This window comes from Tursiops truncatus, chromosome 13 (assembly GCF_011762595.2).
Source record: "Tursiops truncatus isolate mTurTru1 chromosome 13, mTurTru1.mat.Y, whole genome shotgun sequence".
In the NCBI taxonomy this organism is placed as follows: Eukaryota; Metazoa; Chordata; class Mammalia; order Artiodactyla; family Delphinidae; genus Tursiops; species Tursiops truncatus.
Window position 1 is genome coordinate 82979599 of NC_047046.1, and position 23780 is coordinate 83003378.

Here is a 23780-nt window from a genome sequence, read left to right on the forward strand (position 1 = left end):
TTAATGCAACCGAATGACTTACCATCTCGAAAAATCCCCCTTTAATTTTGTTTAATTAGTTTTAATTTTGCTAAGTGTGCTTTCCAGGCAAGAGATCTAATCTCTTAAGAACTCCCTGACTCCAGCCTCTAGGAGATTTCTCCACCCAGAGGTTAAGCTTAAACCCCCATGAACAGCTTTAGGACAAGTAGCTCAGTACGAGCATAGCTTATTTTCCTCTTGTGCTTGATGTCTCAGTTTTGACTCTAGAATTCCTAAGAGAGAGTGACCTGTGTCCTTTATAAAATATGCGGTCTTGTTGGGAAAATGAGCTATTTGTATTTATATGTTTGAGTATTTTGCATTCATGTTTACAAGGAGTTCTGGCAAGAAAAAGGAAAGAAAAGTTTCCATTATCATTTTCTGCCTGGGAATGATGACTAAACATCACAAGAGCCCAAACGTTGGCGTTTCTGATATGAGAATCAATTTACAGCAGCTGTTGCAATATTTCTCTTATGATTACAATAAACCAATTTTTATGTTTGCAGGGTGCAAAGCTAAATTGTCCTTTTTAAAAAACACAATGTATTTTACTGAAATAACTGTGATGCAAACACTTATGATTAATCACAGCGTACATAGATGTCTTATGTAACAAAATGACTTTCGCACTTTAGCTCTCGTTCTGAGATGCAGTATAAAATCATAGTTTAGAGAATTGGTTCTGAACTTAGAAAGTCCAAGATGGGAATCCTACCTCTGAGATTCATTTGCTATGAGACCTTGACCACGTCATTTAATTGCTTTAAATGTTATTCTCATCCTCTGTAAAATGGTAATAATGAGAGTGTCTACTCTGTAGGGTTATCATGATAAAGAAATGGAAAGATAACCGTAAAGCACTCAACACAGTGTCTCCCGTGTGCAAAGAGTTAGCATATTTTTTTAAACATCTTTATTGGAGTATAATTGCCTTACAATGGTGTGTTAGTTTTTGCTGTATCACAAAGTGAATCAGCTATACCTATACGTATATCCCCATATCCCCTCCCTCTTGCGTCTCCCTCCCACCCTCCCTATCCCGCCCCTCTAGGTGATCACAAAGCACCGAGCTGATCTCCCTGTGCTATGCGGCTGCTTCCCACTAGCTATCTGTTTTACATTTGGTAGTGTATATATGTCAATGCCACTCTCTCACTTTGTCCCAGCTTACCCTTCCCCCTCCACGTGTCCTCAAGTCCATTCCCTACGTCTGCGTCTTTTTTCCTGTCCTGCCCCTAGGTTCTTCAGAACCATTGTTTTTTGTTTTTTTTTAGGATTCCATACATATGTGTTAGCACACGGTATTTGTTTTTCGCTTTTCGATTTACTTCACTCTGTATGACAGACTCTAGGTCCATCCACCTCACTACAGATGACCCAATTTCGTTTCTTTTTATGGCTGAGTAGTATCCCATCGGATATATGTGCCTCATCTTCTTTACCCATTCATCTGTCGGTGGACACTTAGGTTGCTTCCATGTCCTGGCTATTGTAAATAGTGCTGCAAGGAACATTGTGGTACATGACTCTTTTTGAATTACGGTTTTCTCAGGGTATATGCCCAGTAGTGGGATTGCTGGGTTGTATGGTAGTTCTGTTTTTATTTTTTTAAGGAACCTCCATACTGTTCTCCATACTGGCTGTATCAATTTACATTCCCAGCAACAGTGCAAGAGGGTTCCCTTTTCTCCACACCCTCTCCAGCATTTATTGTTTGTAGATTTTTTGATGATGGCCATTCGGACTGGTGTGAGGTGATACCTCATTGCAGTTTTGATTTGCATTTCTCTAATGATTAGTGATGTTGATGTTTCATGTGTTTGTTGGCAATCTGTATATCTTCTTTGGAGAAATGTCTATTTGGGTCTTCTGCCCATTTTTGGATTCGGTTGTTTGTTTTTTGATATTGAGCTGCACCAGCTGCTTGTATATTTTGGAGATTAATCCTTTGTCAGTTGCTTCGTTTGCAAATATTTTCTCCCATTCTGAGGGTTTTCTTTTCCTCTTGTTTATGATTTCCTTTGCTGTGCAAAAGCTTTGAAGTTTCATTAGGTCCCATTTGTTTATTTTTGTTTTTATTTCCATTTCTCCAGGAGGTGGGTCAAAAAGGATCTTGCTGTGATTTATGTCATAGAGTGTTCTGCCTATGTTTTCCTCTAAGAGTTTTATAGTGTCTGGCCTTACATTTAGGCCTTTAATCTATTTTGAGTTTATTTCTGTGCATGGTGTTAGGGAGTGTTCTAATTTCATTCTTTAACATGTAGCTGTCCAGTTTTCCCAGTGCCACTATTGAAGAGGCTGTCTTTTCTCCATTGTATATCCTTGCCTCCTTTATCAAAGATAAGGTGACCATATGTGCATGGGCTTATCTCTGGGCTTTCTATCCTGTTCCATTGATCTATATTTCTGTTTCTGTGACAAGGGTTAGCGTATTAAGCATGACCGTTAACAACAGTGGCAGCATCATTCTGCCGATACAATTCCTGCACCTGCAATTTTTTTCCCTTAAATATGAAAGGACTCCATTTTTTCATCTGTATTATAATCCTCATATTATTTATTTAACTAGCAGACCCTTGAAGCATGATGGGGAAAGAAATTTGGAAGGTCATTCAGCTCATCCTCTTGCATCACTCAGTTTTGTTGTGGTATGTTTCAAAAAATATTTGAGATAGGAATATTGGACCCAAGAAGTAATTTCTTGACCTCAAAACACCGAGACATCTTTCCGAAGTTTTCAAACTATACCATTAAGTCAATGTGCATTTAGCAAAAATAAAGCCACATGTTTGTCTTTCTATAACTTGATGTAAGGGAATTCCCAGAGGCCTCTCTCTGGAGCTTTTTTGCATACTAATTATGCAATGGTTTAAATCACAGCAGCACCATCTATTGGGGAGTTTTTCCTGAAACAAATGTTTCTGCAATTCTGCAAGAAGATATAGCAAAATTAATTTAGGTTCATTTCAGTTCTCCATTAAGATAAAAAGTTTATGTTAGTAATAATTTCTTCTCATGAACATACTCAGGAATAGGTAAGAATCTTAAGTAAAAGTTGCATGCCATTCGCTGTTTGGTGCAGTACATTCTGAGACATTTTAAAAAAAGGAAAAATGAAGCATCGAAAGCAATAGGCCTTAGGGGAGAATAAGCCTCCTCTAATTATCACAGTCTGATGCATGCGTGCTTTTGCCAGCTAATGACTGGGGAGATGTGGCCATTTTCTTTAAAAATCCAGCTCCCTCATCCTTTTGTGCCAAGGTAATTTAGATGCAATGGATGAAAAGCAGATTAGGCCATGATCCATTGATCATAACTTTCTGTTGGATTTATAGCACCAGATGGCTTAATTATTCTTAACAGTTCTCAATCTCTGTCTGTCAGGGAGACCAGATGTAATGTCTACCTTCTGGTGAAATATATTCCGGTGATTGAATACAAGGAATGAAATATGATAGATAGACCAAATTACTGAAGTAAGAAGTTAGTAGAAGTGACTCTATGTACCCAGACAAAGGTACCTTGGTCCATCACCTTCCTCTTATATGAAAGTGAGTTTTCACTGATGACATAACTAGAGACACCCGGAAGGCATTTTGACAGTGGGTAAGCTTGGACTATAAATATTTATTTATTTCAAAGTTCACACACACAGGAACATACATATGTGTGTGTTTGTAGAAGTAAAACATAGAGAATTCATGTTTGCTACCAGAGCCATTTGGTCTTGTGTTTATCTTTTGTTTCTTATTAAGCTAGACCTTTATTCCTTAAGTTAATAGCTTATAAAACATGCTGAAGGGCGAGGTGGCCCATCTAGTCTGTTTAAGAGAGACTTAACATCATGCCTTGCTTGTATCCTGCTTAATCCCTGTCTTCCGAGGATTTGAGTAATCTTAGCGTGACTTCTGCTCTCCCAAGAAATGCACCACATGAGGAAAGCAGAAATGCAACTGTAAAAAGGGCTGTGATAATTTAATCTTCACTGAATGTGTTAAAACAATGGAAATTCCCTGCATCTGGCCCTGTGTCACTTTCATACCTCCACGATTAGTTCATGAGTACTAGACTGCCATTGGTCTGTCAAATATCCAACCATGTTCACCAAGGGAGGAGAGGTGATGGGGGGACCTTTTAATTGGGAGATCAACTGATGCTCAGTATTCAGTGCCAATGCCAAGCTCACACCCTCTGCTTCCTATGTGAAAAATGTAAATTACATTATTAACTTTAGTAAATATGCATTCACATCTCTAAGTTTCCTCCCACACCCACCTCAGACGCGCCGTCACCAGCAGTTTAACTGGCTCTCCTCCAGGCTACTTTTGAACACCATTTCCAACAAGGACTATAAGCTCTTGGCATATACCGACTATGTCTTTATTTTTCTATCATTATCCCTAAACGCAGTGGCCCCTAGGCAGCAATCTGCAAATGTTTTGGAATGAAAAGGAAATATCTACACCCTGTTCTCAAAAGAACAGATCATTTTTTATAAGTAATATAATAATAAGTAATAAGTAAATAAGTAATAAGTAATAAGTAAATAAGTAATATAATTGCTCTTTCCACTAACCGTTGACAATTCCAGAATAATACTATATGACATCTCGACGTGATGCTCAGCAATGTGAAAAAAGACAGTATCCCATGGTCATGTCCTAAATTTGTTGTTCAGTGATAAACTTCTCTCTGGAGCTATACTATTTATGATCTGATAGTTACATGGTTGTGGGGAAAAAAAGGAGTTAGAAATTCAAAGATAAATGTTAATTTTAAGCTGGGAGGAATCTTTAAGATCCATGTAAAAATAAGGCAAATGAGGAATTTTAGTAATAAGGAGAATTTGCCAATCTTTTTCGGTTAATTTAGTTACACTTTAGACATTATTCTTGAGTCAGTTCTATAATAACAATGAACGAGAATCACAATAAATGCTCTTTTATAATACAAAGCCAAGGAAACATTAGGGTGCTATATATCCCACAGGACTTTGAAAGCATAAGAGATTGATAAAAGTATTTTCAAACGAATAAAGTGATACTTAGGCAAAACACCCGAGTTCCACATTCCAATGTATGCCAACATTCAACACAAAGAATTTTTTTTTGCCACTTAAAATGAATTTTTAAAAAGAAATCAGCATTCCTGGAATGTGAAGAAACACTAATCCAAGTTAAAGGCAGTGCTAGTCAGGTCTCAAGACTGGAATGGCTCATTAATAAGTAGCTTCCATCCTGTTAGGACAGCTCCAGGGCGAAGCGGCATTCTAACCCTGGGGAGTCTTGCCGTAGGCGTTCAGAAGAGGGAATGAAGATTTCTTTTCCAAATTAAGTTGTCGAGGAGCTCATTTACACTACACAAAGAGTGTATGTGGGTGAGCTGATGAAGATGATGATTTATGACGCTATAGACACTGAAGTGATTCTGGTGATGGAAATCCACAGCAAAATCCGCTTAGGAAGATAAAACAGAGCTCCTATTAAAACCTCATGGCTTTTGCCCTTACACATTTCAAGTTACCCTACTGGGTTTGGGAATGGAAGGAAAGCTCATTTACTTAGAGTTCACGTTCTGGTATAATGTTATTATACAGACACACGCATGCCATTTTTTTTTTTAAGTTCATATTCATTGGGTCTACTTTAAAGGAACTTTGAGAAGACTTTTTTTTTTCTTCTTTCAGGGGGTGAGTGAAGGCTGAATCTGCCCAGTCACACCATGGACAGCTGTGTAACATACACACTTTTAAAATATCTAAACGTGAATTAATCGTAGACCTCCATCCACAAGAGCAATAAACATACTTTTTGGTGAATCGATCTGCAAAAATTATGTTTTAAAAATCTAGGCAAATACATAAACAGATTTGACAGAGGAACATGGCCATCATCAGTTAACGTCTTCACAGTGTATCGTTCAAAAAAAAAAATCAGAGCACAAAATGTCTAAAACCATAAAACCAAAATGGAAATTGTTGTTTAACTCACTTCAGTATATTTGGTGTGCTTGCTCCTTAAATATCAAGAAAATTAACTTTAAGAACCTCACAAGAATTTATAGCCTCTGATCTTAAATTTTAAAAATGTTTGTAGGGGCTTCCCTGGTGGCGCAGCGGTTGAGAGTCCGCCTGCCGATGCAGGGGACACGGGTTCGAGCCCTGGTCTGGGAAGATCCCACATGCCACGGTGCAACTAGCCCCGTGAGCCACAATTACTGAGCCTGCGCGTCCGGAGCCTGTGCTCCGCAACGGGGAGAGGCCACAACGGTGAGAGGCCCGCGTACCGCAAAAAAAAAAAAATATGTTTGTAATACCCCACTGTAGTAGCCAAGCGCCAGCTTTAGAAATAGAGTCCCAATGACAAGTGAACTACACAAGCAAGGCAGAAGGGTAAGAACTCACTGTAGTTGTATGGTTCATCTAGTTTTACATTTCTTATAAGTGTTTTTACAGAGTACACAGTAAACCGTTTAGAGTGATTCAATGTAACCTGCTTCTATGAGTTCCATCATTTATTTACACCATCTTAAATATAATGTAACAGAGCCTTTCATTCAAGTGTATCTATACGGTAGATTGTTATAGGCTTTCTATTCTGTAGAAATATAAACATTAACTACTTATTTACAGCAACATTCTTACTGCAATATTAATTTCCTTATAAAAGACTGCAAAATTATAGGGTCACAAATTGCTAGACGATTCTTTGTCCCTGTGCCATGTATGAGGCATGCTGAAGCAACCCATGCTTTTGTTTTGCTCGTATAAAGTGATTCATCAATTTTTCCTCTCACATATTTCTAGATTCCAGGAGAATGTAGCCAGTGTATGTATTTTACTTTTATCATTATGCTAAAAATCCGGTGCATATGTGCATGTATTTACAGGCAAACCGTATATATGTAATAGTTAGTATGAATGTGAAATGATAACAAGTTCCTTTATCAGATGTCAAGGAGATAGTACAAACAAAATTAAGTATTCAGTAAAAGTTTTGGTTTGCTTTGTGTAACTTTTCTAACTCTTCTGATGCATGAAATAACTAGATTTAGCTTGAAATATTTTTTCCAAATAAGTAAATCTATGTAATCTCTATAGGATTCCATGAGTTTTCGTTCTAATATTCAACAGGTTTTTATCAGCTTTGCTCTGGGCAGCCACAGTAAAGCATAACCTTTGAAAATGTAAAGAATTTCATTATACATGAATCCACAAATCAGAAACATAAGGATGCAAATAAAGGCTCAGGAATTACAGGTGCTAAACAGTTTCTCAGGACCTAGAGTTGAATCATCAGGATTGTGTTTCACATTAGAATATATTTTAAGTTAAAAACTAGTATTGTTTTCAAAGCATTTACAGTTTAGTAGCATTAACATTTATCAACTAGAGCAACTCACTGTTATAATGTCGTAATATTGGAACCTCATCTTTTACTTGTGTTCAAATGTTAATTATACATTTTTATAAAATGTCGGTTACATATTTGAACAGAAAGGTTGGCTTGAGCCACAAACGATAGTCAAATCACATAACTGAGAATTAAATTAATATGAAAATGTGTACATTTTGATATGTTTCTAAAAATCAAATGAGACTTCAATACAGTGCTGTAATTTTGAAAGGCTATTTGAGAATATGGACATTTACTTTTCACATTAAAATGTCCTGTTGGGTGTTCATTTTAAATATTCTTTTATAAATTGCCTGTTGAAAAAATCTGATTTACAAGAAACACTCTCCCTACCTTTTTCCACCATGGTTCCCTGTAGTCCTGACATTTCTGTGTGATTCTCATATTAGCCTTGGGGGGATGGGCAGAAGGTGCAGGGCTGTTTTCCTCACTCTACAGATGGGGGAACTGCGGCTCAGAGATGGGGCTGCTCAAATTGGGCTTCAAATATAGACGTCCCTTTTTTCCCAATTAAAGATATATTTCAAATTTTGATCTGACCTATATATTTTTATAGACCTTACACAAGAGCTTCATCTCCCTCAAAGTTCCTTAGCCAAACAGAACCTTGGCAGGAGCAACAGAAGATGACCAACAACTTTAGAAGCACTAATGTCCTGGCTTCTTCCTAATGTAGTTTCTGGCATCCGTTTAAAAAAAAAAAAAAAGTGATAAAGTTTTCCTTCCTAATATAAAATCAACTCCTGAAACATACTTATTTTTAGATAGCTCAATTTAGTAACTTATTATTAGACAGCACACCCAAATGACAACCTATATGTAATACATTTAGAACTACGAAGAAATGTCTGTTACAAATTAGTAAGCAATAAAAAATAACAACTTCTCATACGTCTTTCAGTCTCAGACGTGCTATACTGTCTCTCACTGAGGACTGTTTGCTCTTTGTTTTAAATTGAACATAAGGTTGAGGAAATGAGGGAAAGAGGACTAAATAGCTAAGGGCAATAAAATAGAGAAAAATCTTAGCTATGATCCTGCTGTGTATGTTACCAGCATTAATAAATAATGCTCTTGTCAGGAGTATGTCTTCTACTCACAGAGCCAAAATATCCCAAATGCTTTCCGGTTGATGATTTTTGATCCTTTTTTTCCCTTACAAAATGTAACAGCATTTTGACTCAATTAAATTCTGCATCCTGTTGTGCACCTAAGGCCAGTAAAACTTACACCCTTGGCCCAACCTTACGTTTTCATGTGTAGAATCCCCACTGCATTTCTTATTTGAAAATGAAACCCATCCTCACACACATCTTAGAAACACCTGATGCGATCATCAAAGGTCAGTTTCTTGTGTATCTGTGTTCTCTGATTGAAATATTGGATTGGATCTTGTACTACATCAAAGATTAAATGTGAGAAAAGCAGCTTGCCTCTCCACCAAACCTTTTTAATGCTCTTTTTCACATAATACCTCCCCCCAAATCTTTCTGTGTGAAAAATAGATTTTTAAGGGTGCAGTATACATCTGGACCCAAAGCTAGATCTGCCTCTGTCGCTGTGTGTTTTTCTGTGTATTTTCTAAAGAGTAAACAGTATGGGTTTAATTTCCCCACGCCCTTGATCCTTGGCCTTTCCTTACACACATTTTGAGAGTTGGGAGGCGAGGTGGAGGGAGAAACCAAGTCAGACATCAAACCCATTTATTCTGCATCTTAAATTATGACGTTTTAGCATCAATATTTTGGTTACATTGTTACACAAAGGACAAATTAACATCCAGTTTGAGGTTTCTTCTTTGATTGCTTTGGGATCAGTGCCGTTTCCTTGGCGTACGAATCCTGCACCCATCAACTCTCAGCTGTGTTTTAATAATATTGTTGTACAAGGCGCCAAACAACAAGGATTTGGGAAACTGCTTCTAGGGCACCTCTGCCGACACCTTCAACCACTGCGATTTCCAGGTGGCCTCCCACCAGGCGCTCCCAGGGGATTGTCAACACCCTCTGGCCTTGGTGGGTCAGAAGAGGATCCTGATGGGGAAGAACCGGTTGGTCCCGTCGACTCTGAGGCGCCTGATCGCGGTGCGCTCACCCAGAAGTGGATCCAGCTGAACAAAAACATGCTGCCTGGAAGACCCAGGTGTGCTCAGCAAAGAAACCATGTGATCGGGGACTTGGTCATCACAGCTTCCATGCCAATCTGACATGATTCAGGCCACCCAGGAACATCAGTCTCTTAAAGTATTCCAGAATGTGAATTAAAAAAAAAAAAAATCCAGGTTGTTAGTTCCAAAGGTGCCTCTGAGAGAATCTCTTCGAAAGAATAAGCAGAAACGTCCGTCTGTCATTTTCACTTTGCTCTACAGGTACCTTTTGTTTGGTTTGGTCTCCTCCAAAACAAAATACACAGTTATTTTTTGTTTTGTCTTGTTTGGTCTCATCCAGGAATTCAACACACATTTTTCTCTCCTCACCCCAGCACAAAAGATCAGAGCAGGGGTGTGGACGGAGAGCTGTGTGTGGGAAGGAAAGTAGTTTCTTGGGGAGAAACACACACACACACACACACACACACACACACACACACACACACACACACACACACACAATACAAAACAAAACTGGCAGTCCAATGGCGCAAAATTTGCTTCTCCGGATAAAGCACTTCTTAACACAATGTTCCCTTCCCCCTCCCGCGTGCTCCCATCCACCCGGAGTGGGGAGGAAAACGGCATGAAAGCGAAGCCATTCTTTTTCTTAAGGCTGAACAGACACACAGAGAACACGTTTCAAGGACTGTCGGGCGGTGGTGACTGGCAGGGCTCTCGCTGTGAGCCCAGCCTGCAGCCTGCGGGCCATTCCGGGGGCAGCGGTACCAGGTACAAACAAAGAAGAGAAGTCAGTGGTCCCAGTGATAACATCCCGTATCGACTTTCCAATCGCAGGTACAGATTGCTCAGATCTGTCATTTCATTTCTCCTTCAGACGCTGTCATCTAAAACTAATTAGAGGTCAGGTTGCAGAGAGGCATGGTCAACATTCAAAGAAAACACTGGAGGTTCCGAAGGCGATCACGCTTCGACCACAACAGTCCGACGAAGGAGGCTAGAAACAAGCTGTCCTGTTCTGGCAAGTTCGGGGTGTTAGGAAGGGTGAACTCCTGCGTCCAGGTGGCAACTTCCCCATCCTCGGCGGGGCAGGGCGGGGCGGGGATTCTGCGTTCATAGAGGGAAAACCAAGAAGCCCGAGAATGTGGAGTACTTCCAGCCTCCCATGAGGTTGCCCCTCTCCAGTTTGAGGTGGACTTTGTCCTCCCTTTCCATCAGCAGCAGGACACCGTTGCTGGCAGCTTCTCTGGTGACGTCCTGGTCCCCTGCGAAGGCGGAGATCACCGGGTAGCCGTTCTGCATTAAGCTGACCTGCGAGGCAGAGGATATAAAGCTCAGCTGACCACGATGGACCCCATCCCATCCACTTGTTCTCATCTCCCCCCCCCTCCCCACCCTGGCCATGGACCTGGACCCGTGCGGGGTCCTGACCCAGAGGACTCAGCTGGTGTCCAGGCCCCCGTGACCCCCGTCCCTGGTCCTCCCTGCCTCGCAGACGGTGTGACTATTCATCCACAGCCGAAAGTGTCCAGCTGTCAGAGCGACCCACCTGGATGGTTTGTCTGTTGTACACTTTGACCACGTGGAAGCTGAAGCTATAAATCCCTTTTCTCGGGGCTACAAATATACTGGAGGCGAGATCGAAATGGTTGCCAATATTTACTAAGACCTGGAAAAGAAGAGGGCATACAGCACACACAGAGCAAGCCCCTCCTCAGCGTGTGTTTCAGTCAGACTCACAAAATCACCCCCACCCGCCCCCTTTAGGAGCTGAAGCACCACCGCAGCACCTGCTCAGGGCGCCCAGGCCGCCCCAGGAAGGAAGCAGCCCCGGAGCGCAACGTCCTGCCGAGGAATTGATTTCCGAAGGATGCTAATGGATCGTAATTCAAAAGGATGGCTTTAGAGTATATTTTATTTATGCGTTGGAAACGTGGATGCAAATTGTGGCTGCTGTGGGCAGGGCTGAGAGAAAGCAGGGGAAGACGATCAGCTCGGTAGACACACTGAGTCTGTTCAGAGGTCCGTGGGATTCTGGGGACTTGAACGTGAGGCGTGGACCAAAACAGAGCTCCGTCCTGAATGGGCGGGGAAAGGGCTGTGGCGTAAGAGGCCAACTCAGTGAGATAACTTCTGTCAGATAAAGCTTGGGACGAGCTTTGTGTGCTTTAGGAGAGAACAGACCTACCGTGTGAGGTTTCCTCTCTGTTTCCCAGCCCCAGGCATGCCCCTCCCCGCCGGCAGCACACAGTAGGTGCTCAATAAAGGCTGCTGGGTGAAAGACCACACTCCATAAACACTGGCTGCGCCCATTTCCCCTCACTTTACTCCACATGAGGTGTCTGCTCTCTAAGCTGAGCTATGATGTCATGCAAATAAGCTTGGACAACTAAAGGGAGAGTGGAAAGGCAGCTCGGACACCCTTAGCTCACACGGTGGGAACTCCGCAAGGTGCGAGAATAACGACAAGATGAGCCACGAGATACAAAGTCACGTGACCCTCCAGGTGCTATTTCTCAAGTAAAAGACGGATGAGACTGTCAGGATGTCATAAGCAGAACTTGGAGAGTGGAGGGTCCCCCCATTATGAACAGATTCCCTTTCAGATATTCAAGGCGGAATATGGCCCCTCTGTCTGGACCTGTCCCCATTCCTCCTCACACACACATGCACAACTCAATTAAAATAATAAAATGGCCCGCCTGGTGTTCTCAGCTTTTAAAATGAACAGCCAGCAACAACAGAATCCTAGATTAGAGACCCTGTCATCTGTTCAGAAAATAAATTTCAACCTCACACCCTTTGCTGTTATTTTGTACACACTCATTACAGATGGATCACACACGGCTCCCAGAGCAACGGGCAGGGTGCCACTGATGACTGCTGGGATGGCTGGGGACTGCGCCACACCAGCTTCTTCAAGGAGCTCCAAGCAGTACTTCAGCCCCTCGACTGCAGGGCTCAGAGACACTCGGGCTCTATCGTTAAAGGCGATGTGCTTCAGGAGGTGCCTCCGAGGCTGTGTTCCTGTCTGCCTGACAAGGCTTGAGAAGAGAACAAAGCCTCCCCTCTCCAAGCCCTCAGCGCTGCTTCTCCCAACTCAACGGCCTCAACTCTCGCACCTCCATTTCTAATTCAGGAAACTGGTAAATTCGGGGCCTTGCTGTAGACGGAAGAACACCCACCAGCCCCAGAAAAGCAAGTTTCACTTACTCCCTAACTGGGGAACCAGAGAAGCATCACTTAATCTGCCCTGTCATAGTTTGCTCATCTATAAAATTAGAATCCTACTACTACTTAGCCTGCCTACGTCACAGAGGGTTTTTTTTGACACCCTAATGAAAGGGCAGATGTAAAAATGCTGTGAAAACGAATTCACTGCCTGCTTTAGTTGGACATAATTAAATTAAAGACATGTATGTCTCGGAAGAAAAAAACAGATTAAAGAGAGACACGCCCCGTACACACCCCTCCCCAAATTTCAAGTACATAATCCTTAACAAGGATTAAAGCAAATAAAGACGCTGGCCTAAGAAGAGGCTTTGGTGTGTGCAGATGTGTCACCACTCAGGCATGCGAGTTGGTTAACAGAGAGAAAGGAACCCAATCAAGTGTGCTCAGTAAGCCCGAGCTCCCTGTGTGGGAAGCACTTTGGCACAAGGAATGGAATGGTGAGGTGAAGTTTGGAAACCACTCTAATGTTTCCTGTTTGCTTCCAAAAAGCAACAGAAACCAAGGTGGGGAGGGAAGACACCAGAGGAAGGTGGAGACCTCTAACCCTGGGCAGCAGTAACCCAGAGAAGGCGTTGCCAAAGCCTGATCATATGCAGACCCTTCTGCTTTGAAGCCAGTGGGAGAAGTTGAGTGGCTGGAGCAACTTAAGTCATGGCTCTTCATTTTGTGTTTTCTTCATATACATCGATCTGCGTTTTATGATACGTTGTATATATTGTATTTACCGTAATGACATTCATATAACCACACTCGGTTTGGTTTTGTTTATCTATAACTATACCTGCTATTTCCTCCCCCCACTCTCCCCCCCTTATTTTTCTGAAGACAGGCATCCTCTCCCCAGTCCTTTCCAAAATAAGCAGTAGGTACACATTTTCGGAGCCTCGGCTGAGACCCTCGGAGAACCCGCGGGCTGAGCGGGGAGAGTTTAAATGCGCTCGGTCCCTAAGTGGCCAGTGGGGTGACAGAAGGCCATCCACCACAAAGGACGGCCCCCATCCCAGCGAAAAGCAAAACGTTCACTGTCCTTTCGGGAAATCTATTTCAGCGCTCTTGGCTCTCCGGGACGCCTAGCTTTTACAGGACTCTCAGTCACCCCAGTGCCAACTCAGCTGATTAGTTCTAAAAAAGCTACAGTGTGAAAAGGAGAGCTTGCTGGAGAAGGGAGAAAGGGCAGAGAGGAGGGGGGAGCCTGGAACTCCACGTCCCGGAAGCCGGCGACCCCCCAGGCCCCCCGCCCTCCCCACCCAAGGCGGGAGGCGAGGGGCAGGCCGGCCGGCTGACCTGGTCGAAGTAGATGGTCATGGTGCGGTTGCTCATCTCGGACGGCTCGTGGTTGGTGCTCCGCGTGGCGGAGAAGGCCACCTTGGCGCTGCCGGAGCGCACGGAGATGCCCAGGGAGGAGGTGACGGCGCCGTCCGCCGACGGGCTGGAGTCGCACACCACCAGGCACTTGCCCTCCAGCACGATGGGCTCCGTGTCATTCTGAGCCCGCACGGGGCAGCCGGCGGGCAGCAGCAGCAGCAGCAGGGCCAGCGCCGCCCCCAGGCTGGAGCCGCAGGCGGCCGGCTCGCGCAGCGCCCCCCGGCGCCCAGGCATGGTCAGCGGCGGCCCGCGGGGGCCCCGGCCGGGCGCCGGCATCCGGGCTGCGGGGGGCGGCGCGCGGGGGCGCGGCGAGGGCGGGAGGGCGCGCGGGAACGCGCGGGGCCGTGAGTAGCCTCCTCTGGCCTCGGTCCCCTGCGCCGATGGTCAAGGCCGGGGTCGTCCTCAGAAGAAAGGCGCCAGCGGACCTGTCAGGGCAAAGAACCCAAACCCTGAGACAGGGAGGTGAAGCTGCGTGCGGAGGAGGCGCGGCGAGCAGGTCCCTGCGGCGTTCGGGCCCCCTCCCTGGAGACCACCCCCTCGGTGCCTCGCACTGCTCCCCGGAGAGCCCGACTGGCACACAGGTCCCGAGAAACGCCGGGGCTCACTGGCCAGGGCATCCCCGAAGGCTCTCGGGCGGCGCGCGCCGGGGGCGCGGTCAGGTAAGGGACCCGTAATTCCGCAGGGCCTCGGCCATAAGGACATGGCCGGTCACCCGCGGAGACGCGGTCAACGCCACCCCGGCCCATTCAGCCCAAGGCAAAGGAGGGCTTAAGCCACAGGCAAAGAAAAAGATCCACTAAGCCTTAATGGCTTTAATTTCAGAGGCATTTTCTCTAAAGCCACACCAAGAAACCTTTTTCCCTTCTCTGCTTTCACTTTCATTCATCCTCTATTTCTCCGACCTAGAGACTTTTTTTTTTCTTAAAGCGATCCATTTAGTGAGGATCTTATCCGTTTTCCACCCCAAGAACAAATCCCCAGTAAGCTCCTTCGGGCGAATAAGAGTAAGAGGAAAAACAAAAACCAGAAAAGAAGAGAGAGAAAAATCCTAAAACCGAACATCCACTTCCAGCGCCCCCCCCTGCCAGCAGCGAGCCCCTTTGGAGAAGCCCCTCGGATCCCTCTCTCTGGCGCAGGACCAGAGGATTCCAGCGGTGGGAACCCCGAGCTTGGCTTATCGTGCAGCTTTTGTTTCCGGACTCCGGGCTCTTCTCCTCCCGGCCAGGAGGCAGCCTCTGCAGCTTTCTGCCAACTTACGCGCCTGTCTGCACTTGTAACCGGGCCCCTTCTTCCCCCTCTAAACTAGACATGTATCTCCCATACCCAGGCGAGAAACAAAAAGCAAACAAACCTCTCCCCTCACCGCCCGCAGCCTCCGAACAACTCAGCCAACTGCCTAAATAGTCCCTATAAGAAGAGACAAGTTGTTTCCCGACGGGAAGCCTCCCTCCTCAGCCCCTGAACAAAATGATCTCGATGTTCTCTCCCGCTCTCTCTCCGCCCAGACGCAGACCCGCGATGGTCCTCATTGAGACAGACGCACGAATGCAGTTAACGCGCCGATCGCGGAGGGCAGGGCCGGGTTGGGTTACCTGGAACATCCATGATGGGCGAGCACCGCGGTCCGTGAACTTGTTCTGCTCGGAGAAGATGAGCGGGAGCTGGCGGGAGGAGACACCGAGCGCGACCCCTTCTCCCGGCGTTTGGCCAATAACCGCGCCGCCCCGCCCTGCCGCTTTCCCGCGCCGGCCCGCGCACCGCACCGGCGCGTTTCGCGCCCCGCTCCGCCCCGCGCGTCCCGCCCCGCGTCTGCACCGCACCCGGGCCCGCAGCCTCGGAGGCGCCCTCGCGCCTGCTGCTGCGTCTCTCCGCCGCCCCCCCTCGGTCCCGGCCTCCGGACCGCACCGCCGAGCGCCGCGGACGCCCTGAGGACCGCCCCGGTCCCGCTCTCACCCGAACACCCGGCGCGAAATCCTCCCAGACGCCTCTCTTACAGAAATTAGGCGACCTCAAGAGCGCCGGTCGCGCCTCTTCTCGATTCTTTCTTTTCTTTTCCAAATTCCCTCCAAGTCTTAATCCTGAATAGCGTGATCACTTTCATAATTAGTGGGAAAAGCAGTTTTCTTAAAAAAAAAAAAAAAAAACGAGGACTGGGATGAAGAGAAAAATCTTGGGATCTTAGTGATGTGAAAGCTGGGGTTCCGGGACCTCCAGTTTGGGAAATGCCAGGTTTGGGCAGGGATTAGAGGGGCGCCTCCGCCTGGGTTTCTGCTTCTGCTCCTCTGAACCTGGGGGGCTGGTGGGGCGCGCTGACACTCGAGCGCTTAGTTATTAAAATGCCTGCTCTAAGCTCTAACCCCCCGGGGACGCGCGCCGGGTTTCCGAGCTGCGCCCCCAGCGCGGACGAGAAGCGCAAGCACGGGCGTGGGGCGCCACCTACGGGCGCTGGAGCCTCCCTGCCGCGGGCTGCGGGCCAGCGGGCTCGGGGAGAGCCGGGGAGTCCCGCGGACACGGGTAAGGCTCGCTGATGGTCCTCTTGGACCCCCCAAAGCAGTCCGGGCCTCTGCAAAAATGTAGCAACAGGAAACGATCTTTCCGGTCTCCTTCGGTGCCCTGCCCCTGAGAGAATGAAGCCGCACCCTTGCTTTTGCAGATCTTCACTGTTCTAACCACTCTGCCAGGATGATTTATGCCGCAGTCAGGTTATCGTTGCGTATCATTGTCTTCAAAACCTTTGCAAGGACCACTGGGCTGTACAGTCCATGCAGCCCTTAAACAAAGACAATATTTAAATGGACACTCTCTTTGTAACCCGACCTCTAAAGACGTCGTTTAAAAAAAAAAAACTTAGTCCTTTGACTTGCTTAGTATGCCTTTGCTGATAGGCTATTCAGAAATAAACTGTAAGTGGGCCAGTGCTGTTCAGAAGAATAGAATGAACGTATAGCTTATTCCAACAGACTTCACACCTAACCCTCTTTCGTTTGAAGATTTCAGCCAGGGCTGTGGTCCCAGCCCATAACGTGGGGCTTTGCAGGTAGGGGGTTTTCAAGGCCTTTGTTCCCATAGGCTGGGGCATGGCTCCTCTCCCTCGTTAGAACTGCCAAGGCCTCATCTCTAAGAGCGCGAGATGAAATTGACTTCACATCAGTTCCGCCGAAATAGATGCGTAGGAAGACAGGGGCAAAGTGAAAACGGAACTGCATATTATTACCTGAGACAAGGTATTTAGTATGGTAGTAAAAATGTGATTAAAAGAACTTCTGAGCCAAATGTTTTCTACTTAACATGCAAAATAGGACAAAATAGCCCCCGCCAATCTATTCTCCCCCAAAGGATATTCGCTGAAAACGAAGTACTTTGCTTCAACATTTTTATAACATGCTGGTCAGATGTATTGGACTTTGTCAGGAAACGTTTTCGAAGCCACCATATTTTGTTCCATTTGTATGAGTTTAACACAGTGGAAATTGTTGATTCTTACTCTCCTATTTTTATTCCAACGTTGCATCAATTTCACGATCTCTTATTGTCAAAATAAGCACAACTCTATCCTTCCATCACAGAGAACACGGATTTGCGTGCAAACGTGAATCGCAAGGGACTCCAGATTTATGAAAGAACTGTGAGCTTAGACTGAAAATTAGACCAATCTGGGGGTGCTAATAAGTAACAGTACCTCTCACATATCTATACATCTTTAAATAACATCTCTATTAAGCAGTTCTTAAATGTTACGCTATAAGCATTTCATTTGACTAATGCAAATGCAAACACACATGATCATCACCTTTGGAGGGAATAAAACCAAACCTCTTTTCTATGAGGCAACAAAAATGTCTAACTTGTATAAAAAGTAAAACTTTATATAGGGGACTTAATTATGGAATTAAAGCAATAAGTATTCTTATATGATGGGAAAAACAGGTTAGGTTTAAATTTAGGCTTGAAATTATTTTTAGAAGGAAGTTAATAATTGTGAAAGTAGCAGATTGATATAGAAATGGAACATTATTTATTCACTGATCGAACGATTGTTCTGTCTATAAGGAGACATTTAGCTTGTCTCTTTGTGATGGAATTTTAGTCCATTATTGCTTAGAAAGACTTTCAGAATATAACTAAAATTTAAAAGTGAAAACGTTTTCTAGTTATCACAGGGATTACCTTTTCTATTTTATTTCCTTGTTACTAGAAACTGTTGTCATTAGCACTGTAACAGTAGACTCTATGCTCTTAAGTGTAGGGACATCCCCATCGACAATAAAAATATCAACCATTGATTGAGCATCTGTTATGTGTTAGCGCACTATTTTCTTTATCTAGAATATAACATACAGTTTAACGCCCACGATCACCCTGTAGTAGACACATGGTCACCTAGAGCCTAAGAGGAAGGTATTCTATTGTTAAAAAAAAAAAAAATTGAGAGGGGGAGGCTAAGGTAATTCAAGATCCCTTCCTTTCATTTATACTAAGTATTTATTTCTAATAGAGCTTAAATTTGTTTTCTTTGGATAGAACCCATCACTGAAAAACATCTTTAGCATGCAATGTAGTCTTTTCTTGCTTATTTAAACTAAGGCATGATATTTATGATTTTATCCTAGATAAATATGTGATAAATATGATATGCTATATATTTCATAATATTGGATGTGAAAGCTATATACATACTTTAAAACATAAATATATAAGCATTAATAAACAAAAAGTATTTTTTAAATTTAACTTTATTAGGGAATAATTGACAAATATAATTGTATGTATTTAAAGTGTACAATGTGATGATTGGATACACATATCCATGGTGGAATGATGACCAACATCAAGATACTTAATACAGCCATCACCTCACGTAGTTAACACAGTTTCCTCTTTCTTATTTACGTGATGAGAACGCTTAATATCTACTTTCCGCACCTTTAAGTATACAAAACTGTATTATTAGCTATAGTCACCATGCTGTAAATTAGATCCTCAGAACTTGTTCATTTTATACTGAAAATGTGTACCCTTTGACGTACATCACCCCATCTCCTCCCAGCCCATGTTAACTACCATTCTATTTTCTGTTTCTATGAAATCAGCTTTGTTTTTGTTTCGTTTTGTTTTTAAGATTCCACATATATAGTTTTGACTTTGTCTGGTTTATTTCACTTAGCCTAAGGTCCTCCAGATTCATCCATTTTGTCACAAATGGTAGTATTTCTTTCTTTTTATGGCTGAATAATATTCCCTTGTGTATAAATACCACATTTTCTTTATCCATTCATCTGTTGAAGGACACTTACGTTGTTTCCATATTTTGGCAATTGTGAGTAATGCTGCATGAACATGGGGGTGCAGGTATCTCTTCGAGATACTGATTTCATTTTATTTGGACATATACCCAGGAGTGGGATTGCTGGATCACACATGGTAGTTCTATTTTTACTTACTTTAGTAAAAATATAATTTTCTAAAATTATTAGTAACTATATTTCCAGTGTGGCATAATGCTATTCTAGAACATTATTAAGATGTGGAAAATAATTCTAAATATTACACACTCCTCAAGTTATACGTGCTAAAGTGTAAATGCTCAGTGTTATGTAGACACTTCCATCTGATGAATTACCAAAATAAGTGAAGGTCTTTAAAACTTGAAGCCAGCTCTAATTCAGTTCAACAGGAAGACCAAGAAAAGTTAGTCTATATAAGCACCTGGTTTGTAATATTTGACTGAAATTACTAAAAATCATAATAATTTGGTCAACTTAGCTAAAAATTTGTTGACAGAAATCCCAGGTTAGCTGAATTCAAGTCAGTTAAAACTGTTTGCATTATGGGGTCATATTACACTAAACAAATTACCTCTGCCATTCAAAGAGCATACTGAACTGTTAAAGACCATATACCCGCTATTTTTTCTGACATTCATTTCAACATTCAATAAAGATTCTTCAAAAATATAAGTTTTTATTTTACTTTTATTAGCAAACCGATAAAATACAGAGCAACATTTGGCCACAATGTGATACTATTTTTCCAATGTTACAAAATGAACTTATAACATTATAAAAGGATACTTTTTATGGTTCTAGAATGCCCTTTAAACTTAAAAAAAATAGTCTAGTTATCTATTTGGGGGTAAATATTAAGGTTTATGAGACTTTATGAGGCAAAGTTATTGAAAATATATGAAGTAGTCTATTTCCTTGTTACGCCAATGCTTCATGCTCCTTGATTTTTTTGTTTGTTTGTTTTTTTTTTGTTTTTGCGGTACGCGGGCCTCTCACTGTTGTGGCCTCTCCCATTGCGGAGCACAGGCTCCGGAAGCGCAGGCTCAGTGGCCATGGCTCACGGGCCCAGCCGCTCCGCGGCATGTGGGATCTACCCGGACCGGGACACGAACCCTGCATCGGCAGGCGGACTCTCAACCACTGCGCCACCAGGGAAGCCCTGCTCTTTAATTCTTAACAAGGTATATCTTAGCCTTAGTATACAAGGCAAGTTAGTAACTTAATGGACTTCTAATATTTGAAATACGGTACACCAGTAGACACAGAAACTATTGGTCGGAAAAGAAACAATTTATCTGGATTCTTTTCAGCTATGTCTCATTGTCTTACATAATCCTAATATCTAATTTATTCTATTTTATGATAGGAAATGTCTCTATTGCTTTACCAAATTGGGTCAAGTGCCTAATGGCAGTCATTGTAATTCTATCAAAACTGAAATCTTTATAAACAAGGACGCCTTTCGTCAACTCTTATTTCTCAATAAAAGATACACAGTATTGCTAGGTGAAACTTTCTTCTGCAAACTCTTGCTAAAAAAAAAAATTCTATTGGTTCAGAAAGTAGCAAAGAATCATTAACATGTAGCTAAATCATTTCCTGATTTTTTTTAGTTTATTTAAAAGCTCTTTCTTATAGTATAATTGTGTGACTCTCCTTTTAGAATGAGCTACATGTGTGTTTTCAAGGCTCATTATAGTCAGAACATTTTGAGACATAAATCATATATTTTTACCTAGAAACCAATTTCAACATAAGAACGTGCATGTGTAAGAAAAAAAAACCAACTGGTTGCTCCCTTGTACTTTTGGAAATTTTCTATGAGGTGATGGCTCACTGTGTATTTCCCTCTCAAATGTTCCCCTGTAAGAATAAATTAGAAAAGCATGTTGTATTTGTAATTGTTCAAATTAAGTCCAAAATTTCTGGAGCTATCTTTAAACCCTTTTTAAGAATACTAGGCATATAACCATTTTGGCTTCTGAAATATGTTTTATTTTCAAATTGTCATTTAAGATAGAAGCTATTTGTGCCTACCAGAGGACATGTTTACATCCTCAGAAAGCAACAAATCACAGGATCTGTTGGAATTAAAGGAGTGAAAAGTTGGGAGTTTAGGGAAGAACCATCTGGTAGGTTCTGTTTGTAGGAGCTGTGAGACCTGACTGTGGTGATCCGGAGTCAGCAGATACCTTAGTGACTCCTCACCATCTCCTAGCCTACCTAGGCTAACCCACCTTCCATCGCCTCAGCGACCTGAGAATCAGGAGGTCTCTCTATCGTGTAGCTGCAGTGAACTGGACTGTGTGGGGGGAATATTTAAGCCCAACACAGAGGAAATGTAACTCAAACATGGCCTAGACCTGAATACAGCCTTTTGGTGGTTGTTTCAGAAACTATTTGGTAGCAATAACTAATTATTCCATGCTTGATATTAACTGTCCATCCTGAGACTATTCTTTGGAAATAGAGCATCTTAAGTACATATGAAGTGAGCGTTCATAGGACTCTTGTGTTTTAATACTGAATCACGTGAAGCCTACTGTTTCACTGAGTTGCACCTTGCCCAAGCTAAGAACCTCTGGTTATCGCTTGGGAGCTGTTCTTGTGATGTAATCCACTATGAAAGCCATTTTATGCTCATCAGAAGTTTTTCAGAGAAATATGGTTATCTTCTGCACAGAGATCAGAGTGCAGGAACAAATATATTTAAGAAATGTTTCTCTGCCTGAAAGTGAATGATGTGCTGCCCCGTCATTTGAGCAAGCGGTGAGCCACCAGCCACTGAATTCTGGTTCTGATCATGTACACACGGCGTCTGTGGTCCATCGCTGCCCCCTGCCCACCTTCCTCATTTACTTTCTTCAACATAACTGACCCAGGCTATGCGGGTGTATAGTAATAGCAGATTCATGTAGGAAAAGAGGGAAATAAAATTAAGGAAGGGAGTCATACGTGCCCATGATTCCCAAACTGTGATGAACACGTGGATCACCCGGAAATACTGTGCAAAATGTAAATTCGAAACCACAAAGCCTTGGGTGGGACCTGAAATTCTACATATCTAACGAGCTCACAGCTGAGGGCAACTCTCCTGCAGACGACACTCAGAGTAGCAAATATCTATTTCTCTATTCTTATAGGGAATTAATCAGCACCTGAAAAATATGTTGAAGGTGTACTGTTAAGACATTTATGAGCAGAATATGGTTAAGTAGAAGAAGTTAAACTCACATCCAGAGATGGCCTGGGATCATATAATAAACTTGGAAGTCAGTATCCAATGGTGTGATTTACAGCTGTTACATTTCCTTATTGTTCGCCGAGGCTGTTTTTTCAAGTCTGATGTGCTGTATTCTATACACATTATTTCAAAAAGAAAAGAAAACGTGTTTGTGTTAAAATCTTATACAAGATACTTTTTGCTTTCCTAAAAGCTCAACTCTGGCAAGACGGCTTAAAGATAACTGAGAAAGAGGAGAGACAGCTTTCTAAATGCGTTTTTAATTCACAGCCAGGGACTGTTTGTTCCTAGTCCTGATTAAGATGGTACTACCAGGAGTTACTCCATCAATATCACAAAAGGGGTTTCAGCTCGTCTGCAAAGCACTAGACAAACATCCACCTAGGGATAAGAGTTTTCTGATGGGTTTCTGTGAAATGTGTAGGAGCCCTCTGTCTCCTGAGTCAAAGATATTATGGTTCCTGGTAGCAAAGGTCAAGGGGAGACTGGGGTTAATACTAGGATCTACTAAGAACTGGTGAACAGATACAAAAGCAAATGTTCTCCCAGTTATAATATAAAAATCTTCTTTATATGAGATGGGGGCTCTGTTGACTGACTACCAGAAAGTCTGCAAGTTAAAAATTAACTTTAAAATAAGCAAAATGTGGGACAAATGCATCCCTTGGCAGGTTGGCTAGATTGATATTTGATAAATCCTTGTTCTGATTCCTCCTAATAATCTGCAAGAAAGTATATAGATTTCCCTTTAGCATCCTCATCATTTTCAATAAGCACAAATATTTGTTAAATTTCTATTATTTCTCAGGCACATATTATACTGTTATCATTTCTCTGGAGGAAACCATAAGCATAGACACTTAATGAGTCAAAATGCAAAAAGTCAGGAAAAGCGCCGATTTCTCTTCAGTGCTGAGAGATCAGAGGATGGAGACATAGTTAAGTTTGAGAGCTGACATTGTCGGGTGGGGTCATGCGGAAAACAAGCTTCGAGAAAAGAAGCATAAGCACTTCCATTAGTGAAGGGATGTTCATATTAAATTTCCTAGATTCTGAACCCTAAGCAACTGGACATATTTTTACTAGCTTTCAAAAATACTGAA

The 23780-nt window shown here is 43.0% G+C and overlaps 1 protein-coding gene across 1 annotated transcript; it reads right to left on the minus strand.

Annotated features, from left to right (window-relative positions):
- Positions 1-10097: 10097 nt before the first annotated feature.
- CBLN2 (cerebellin 2 precursor) lies at positions 10098-14527 on the minus strand. The gene is made up of 3 exons (XM_033837956.2): positions 14068-14527; positions 11099-11218; positions 10098-10860 (listed from the first exon to the last, which is right to left on the minus strand). Exons 1-3 carry the CDS (start codon positions 14422-14424, stop codon positions 10663-10665), a joined length of 675 nt encoding a protein of 224 aa, XP_033693847.1. The 5' UTR covers positions 14425-14527; the 3' UTR covers positions 10098-10662.
- Positions 14528-23780: the final 9253 nt, after the last annotated feature.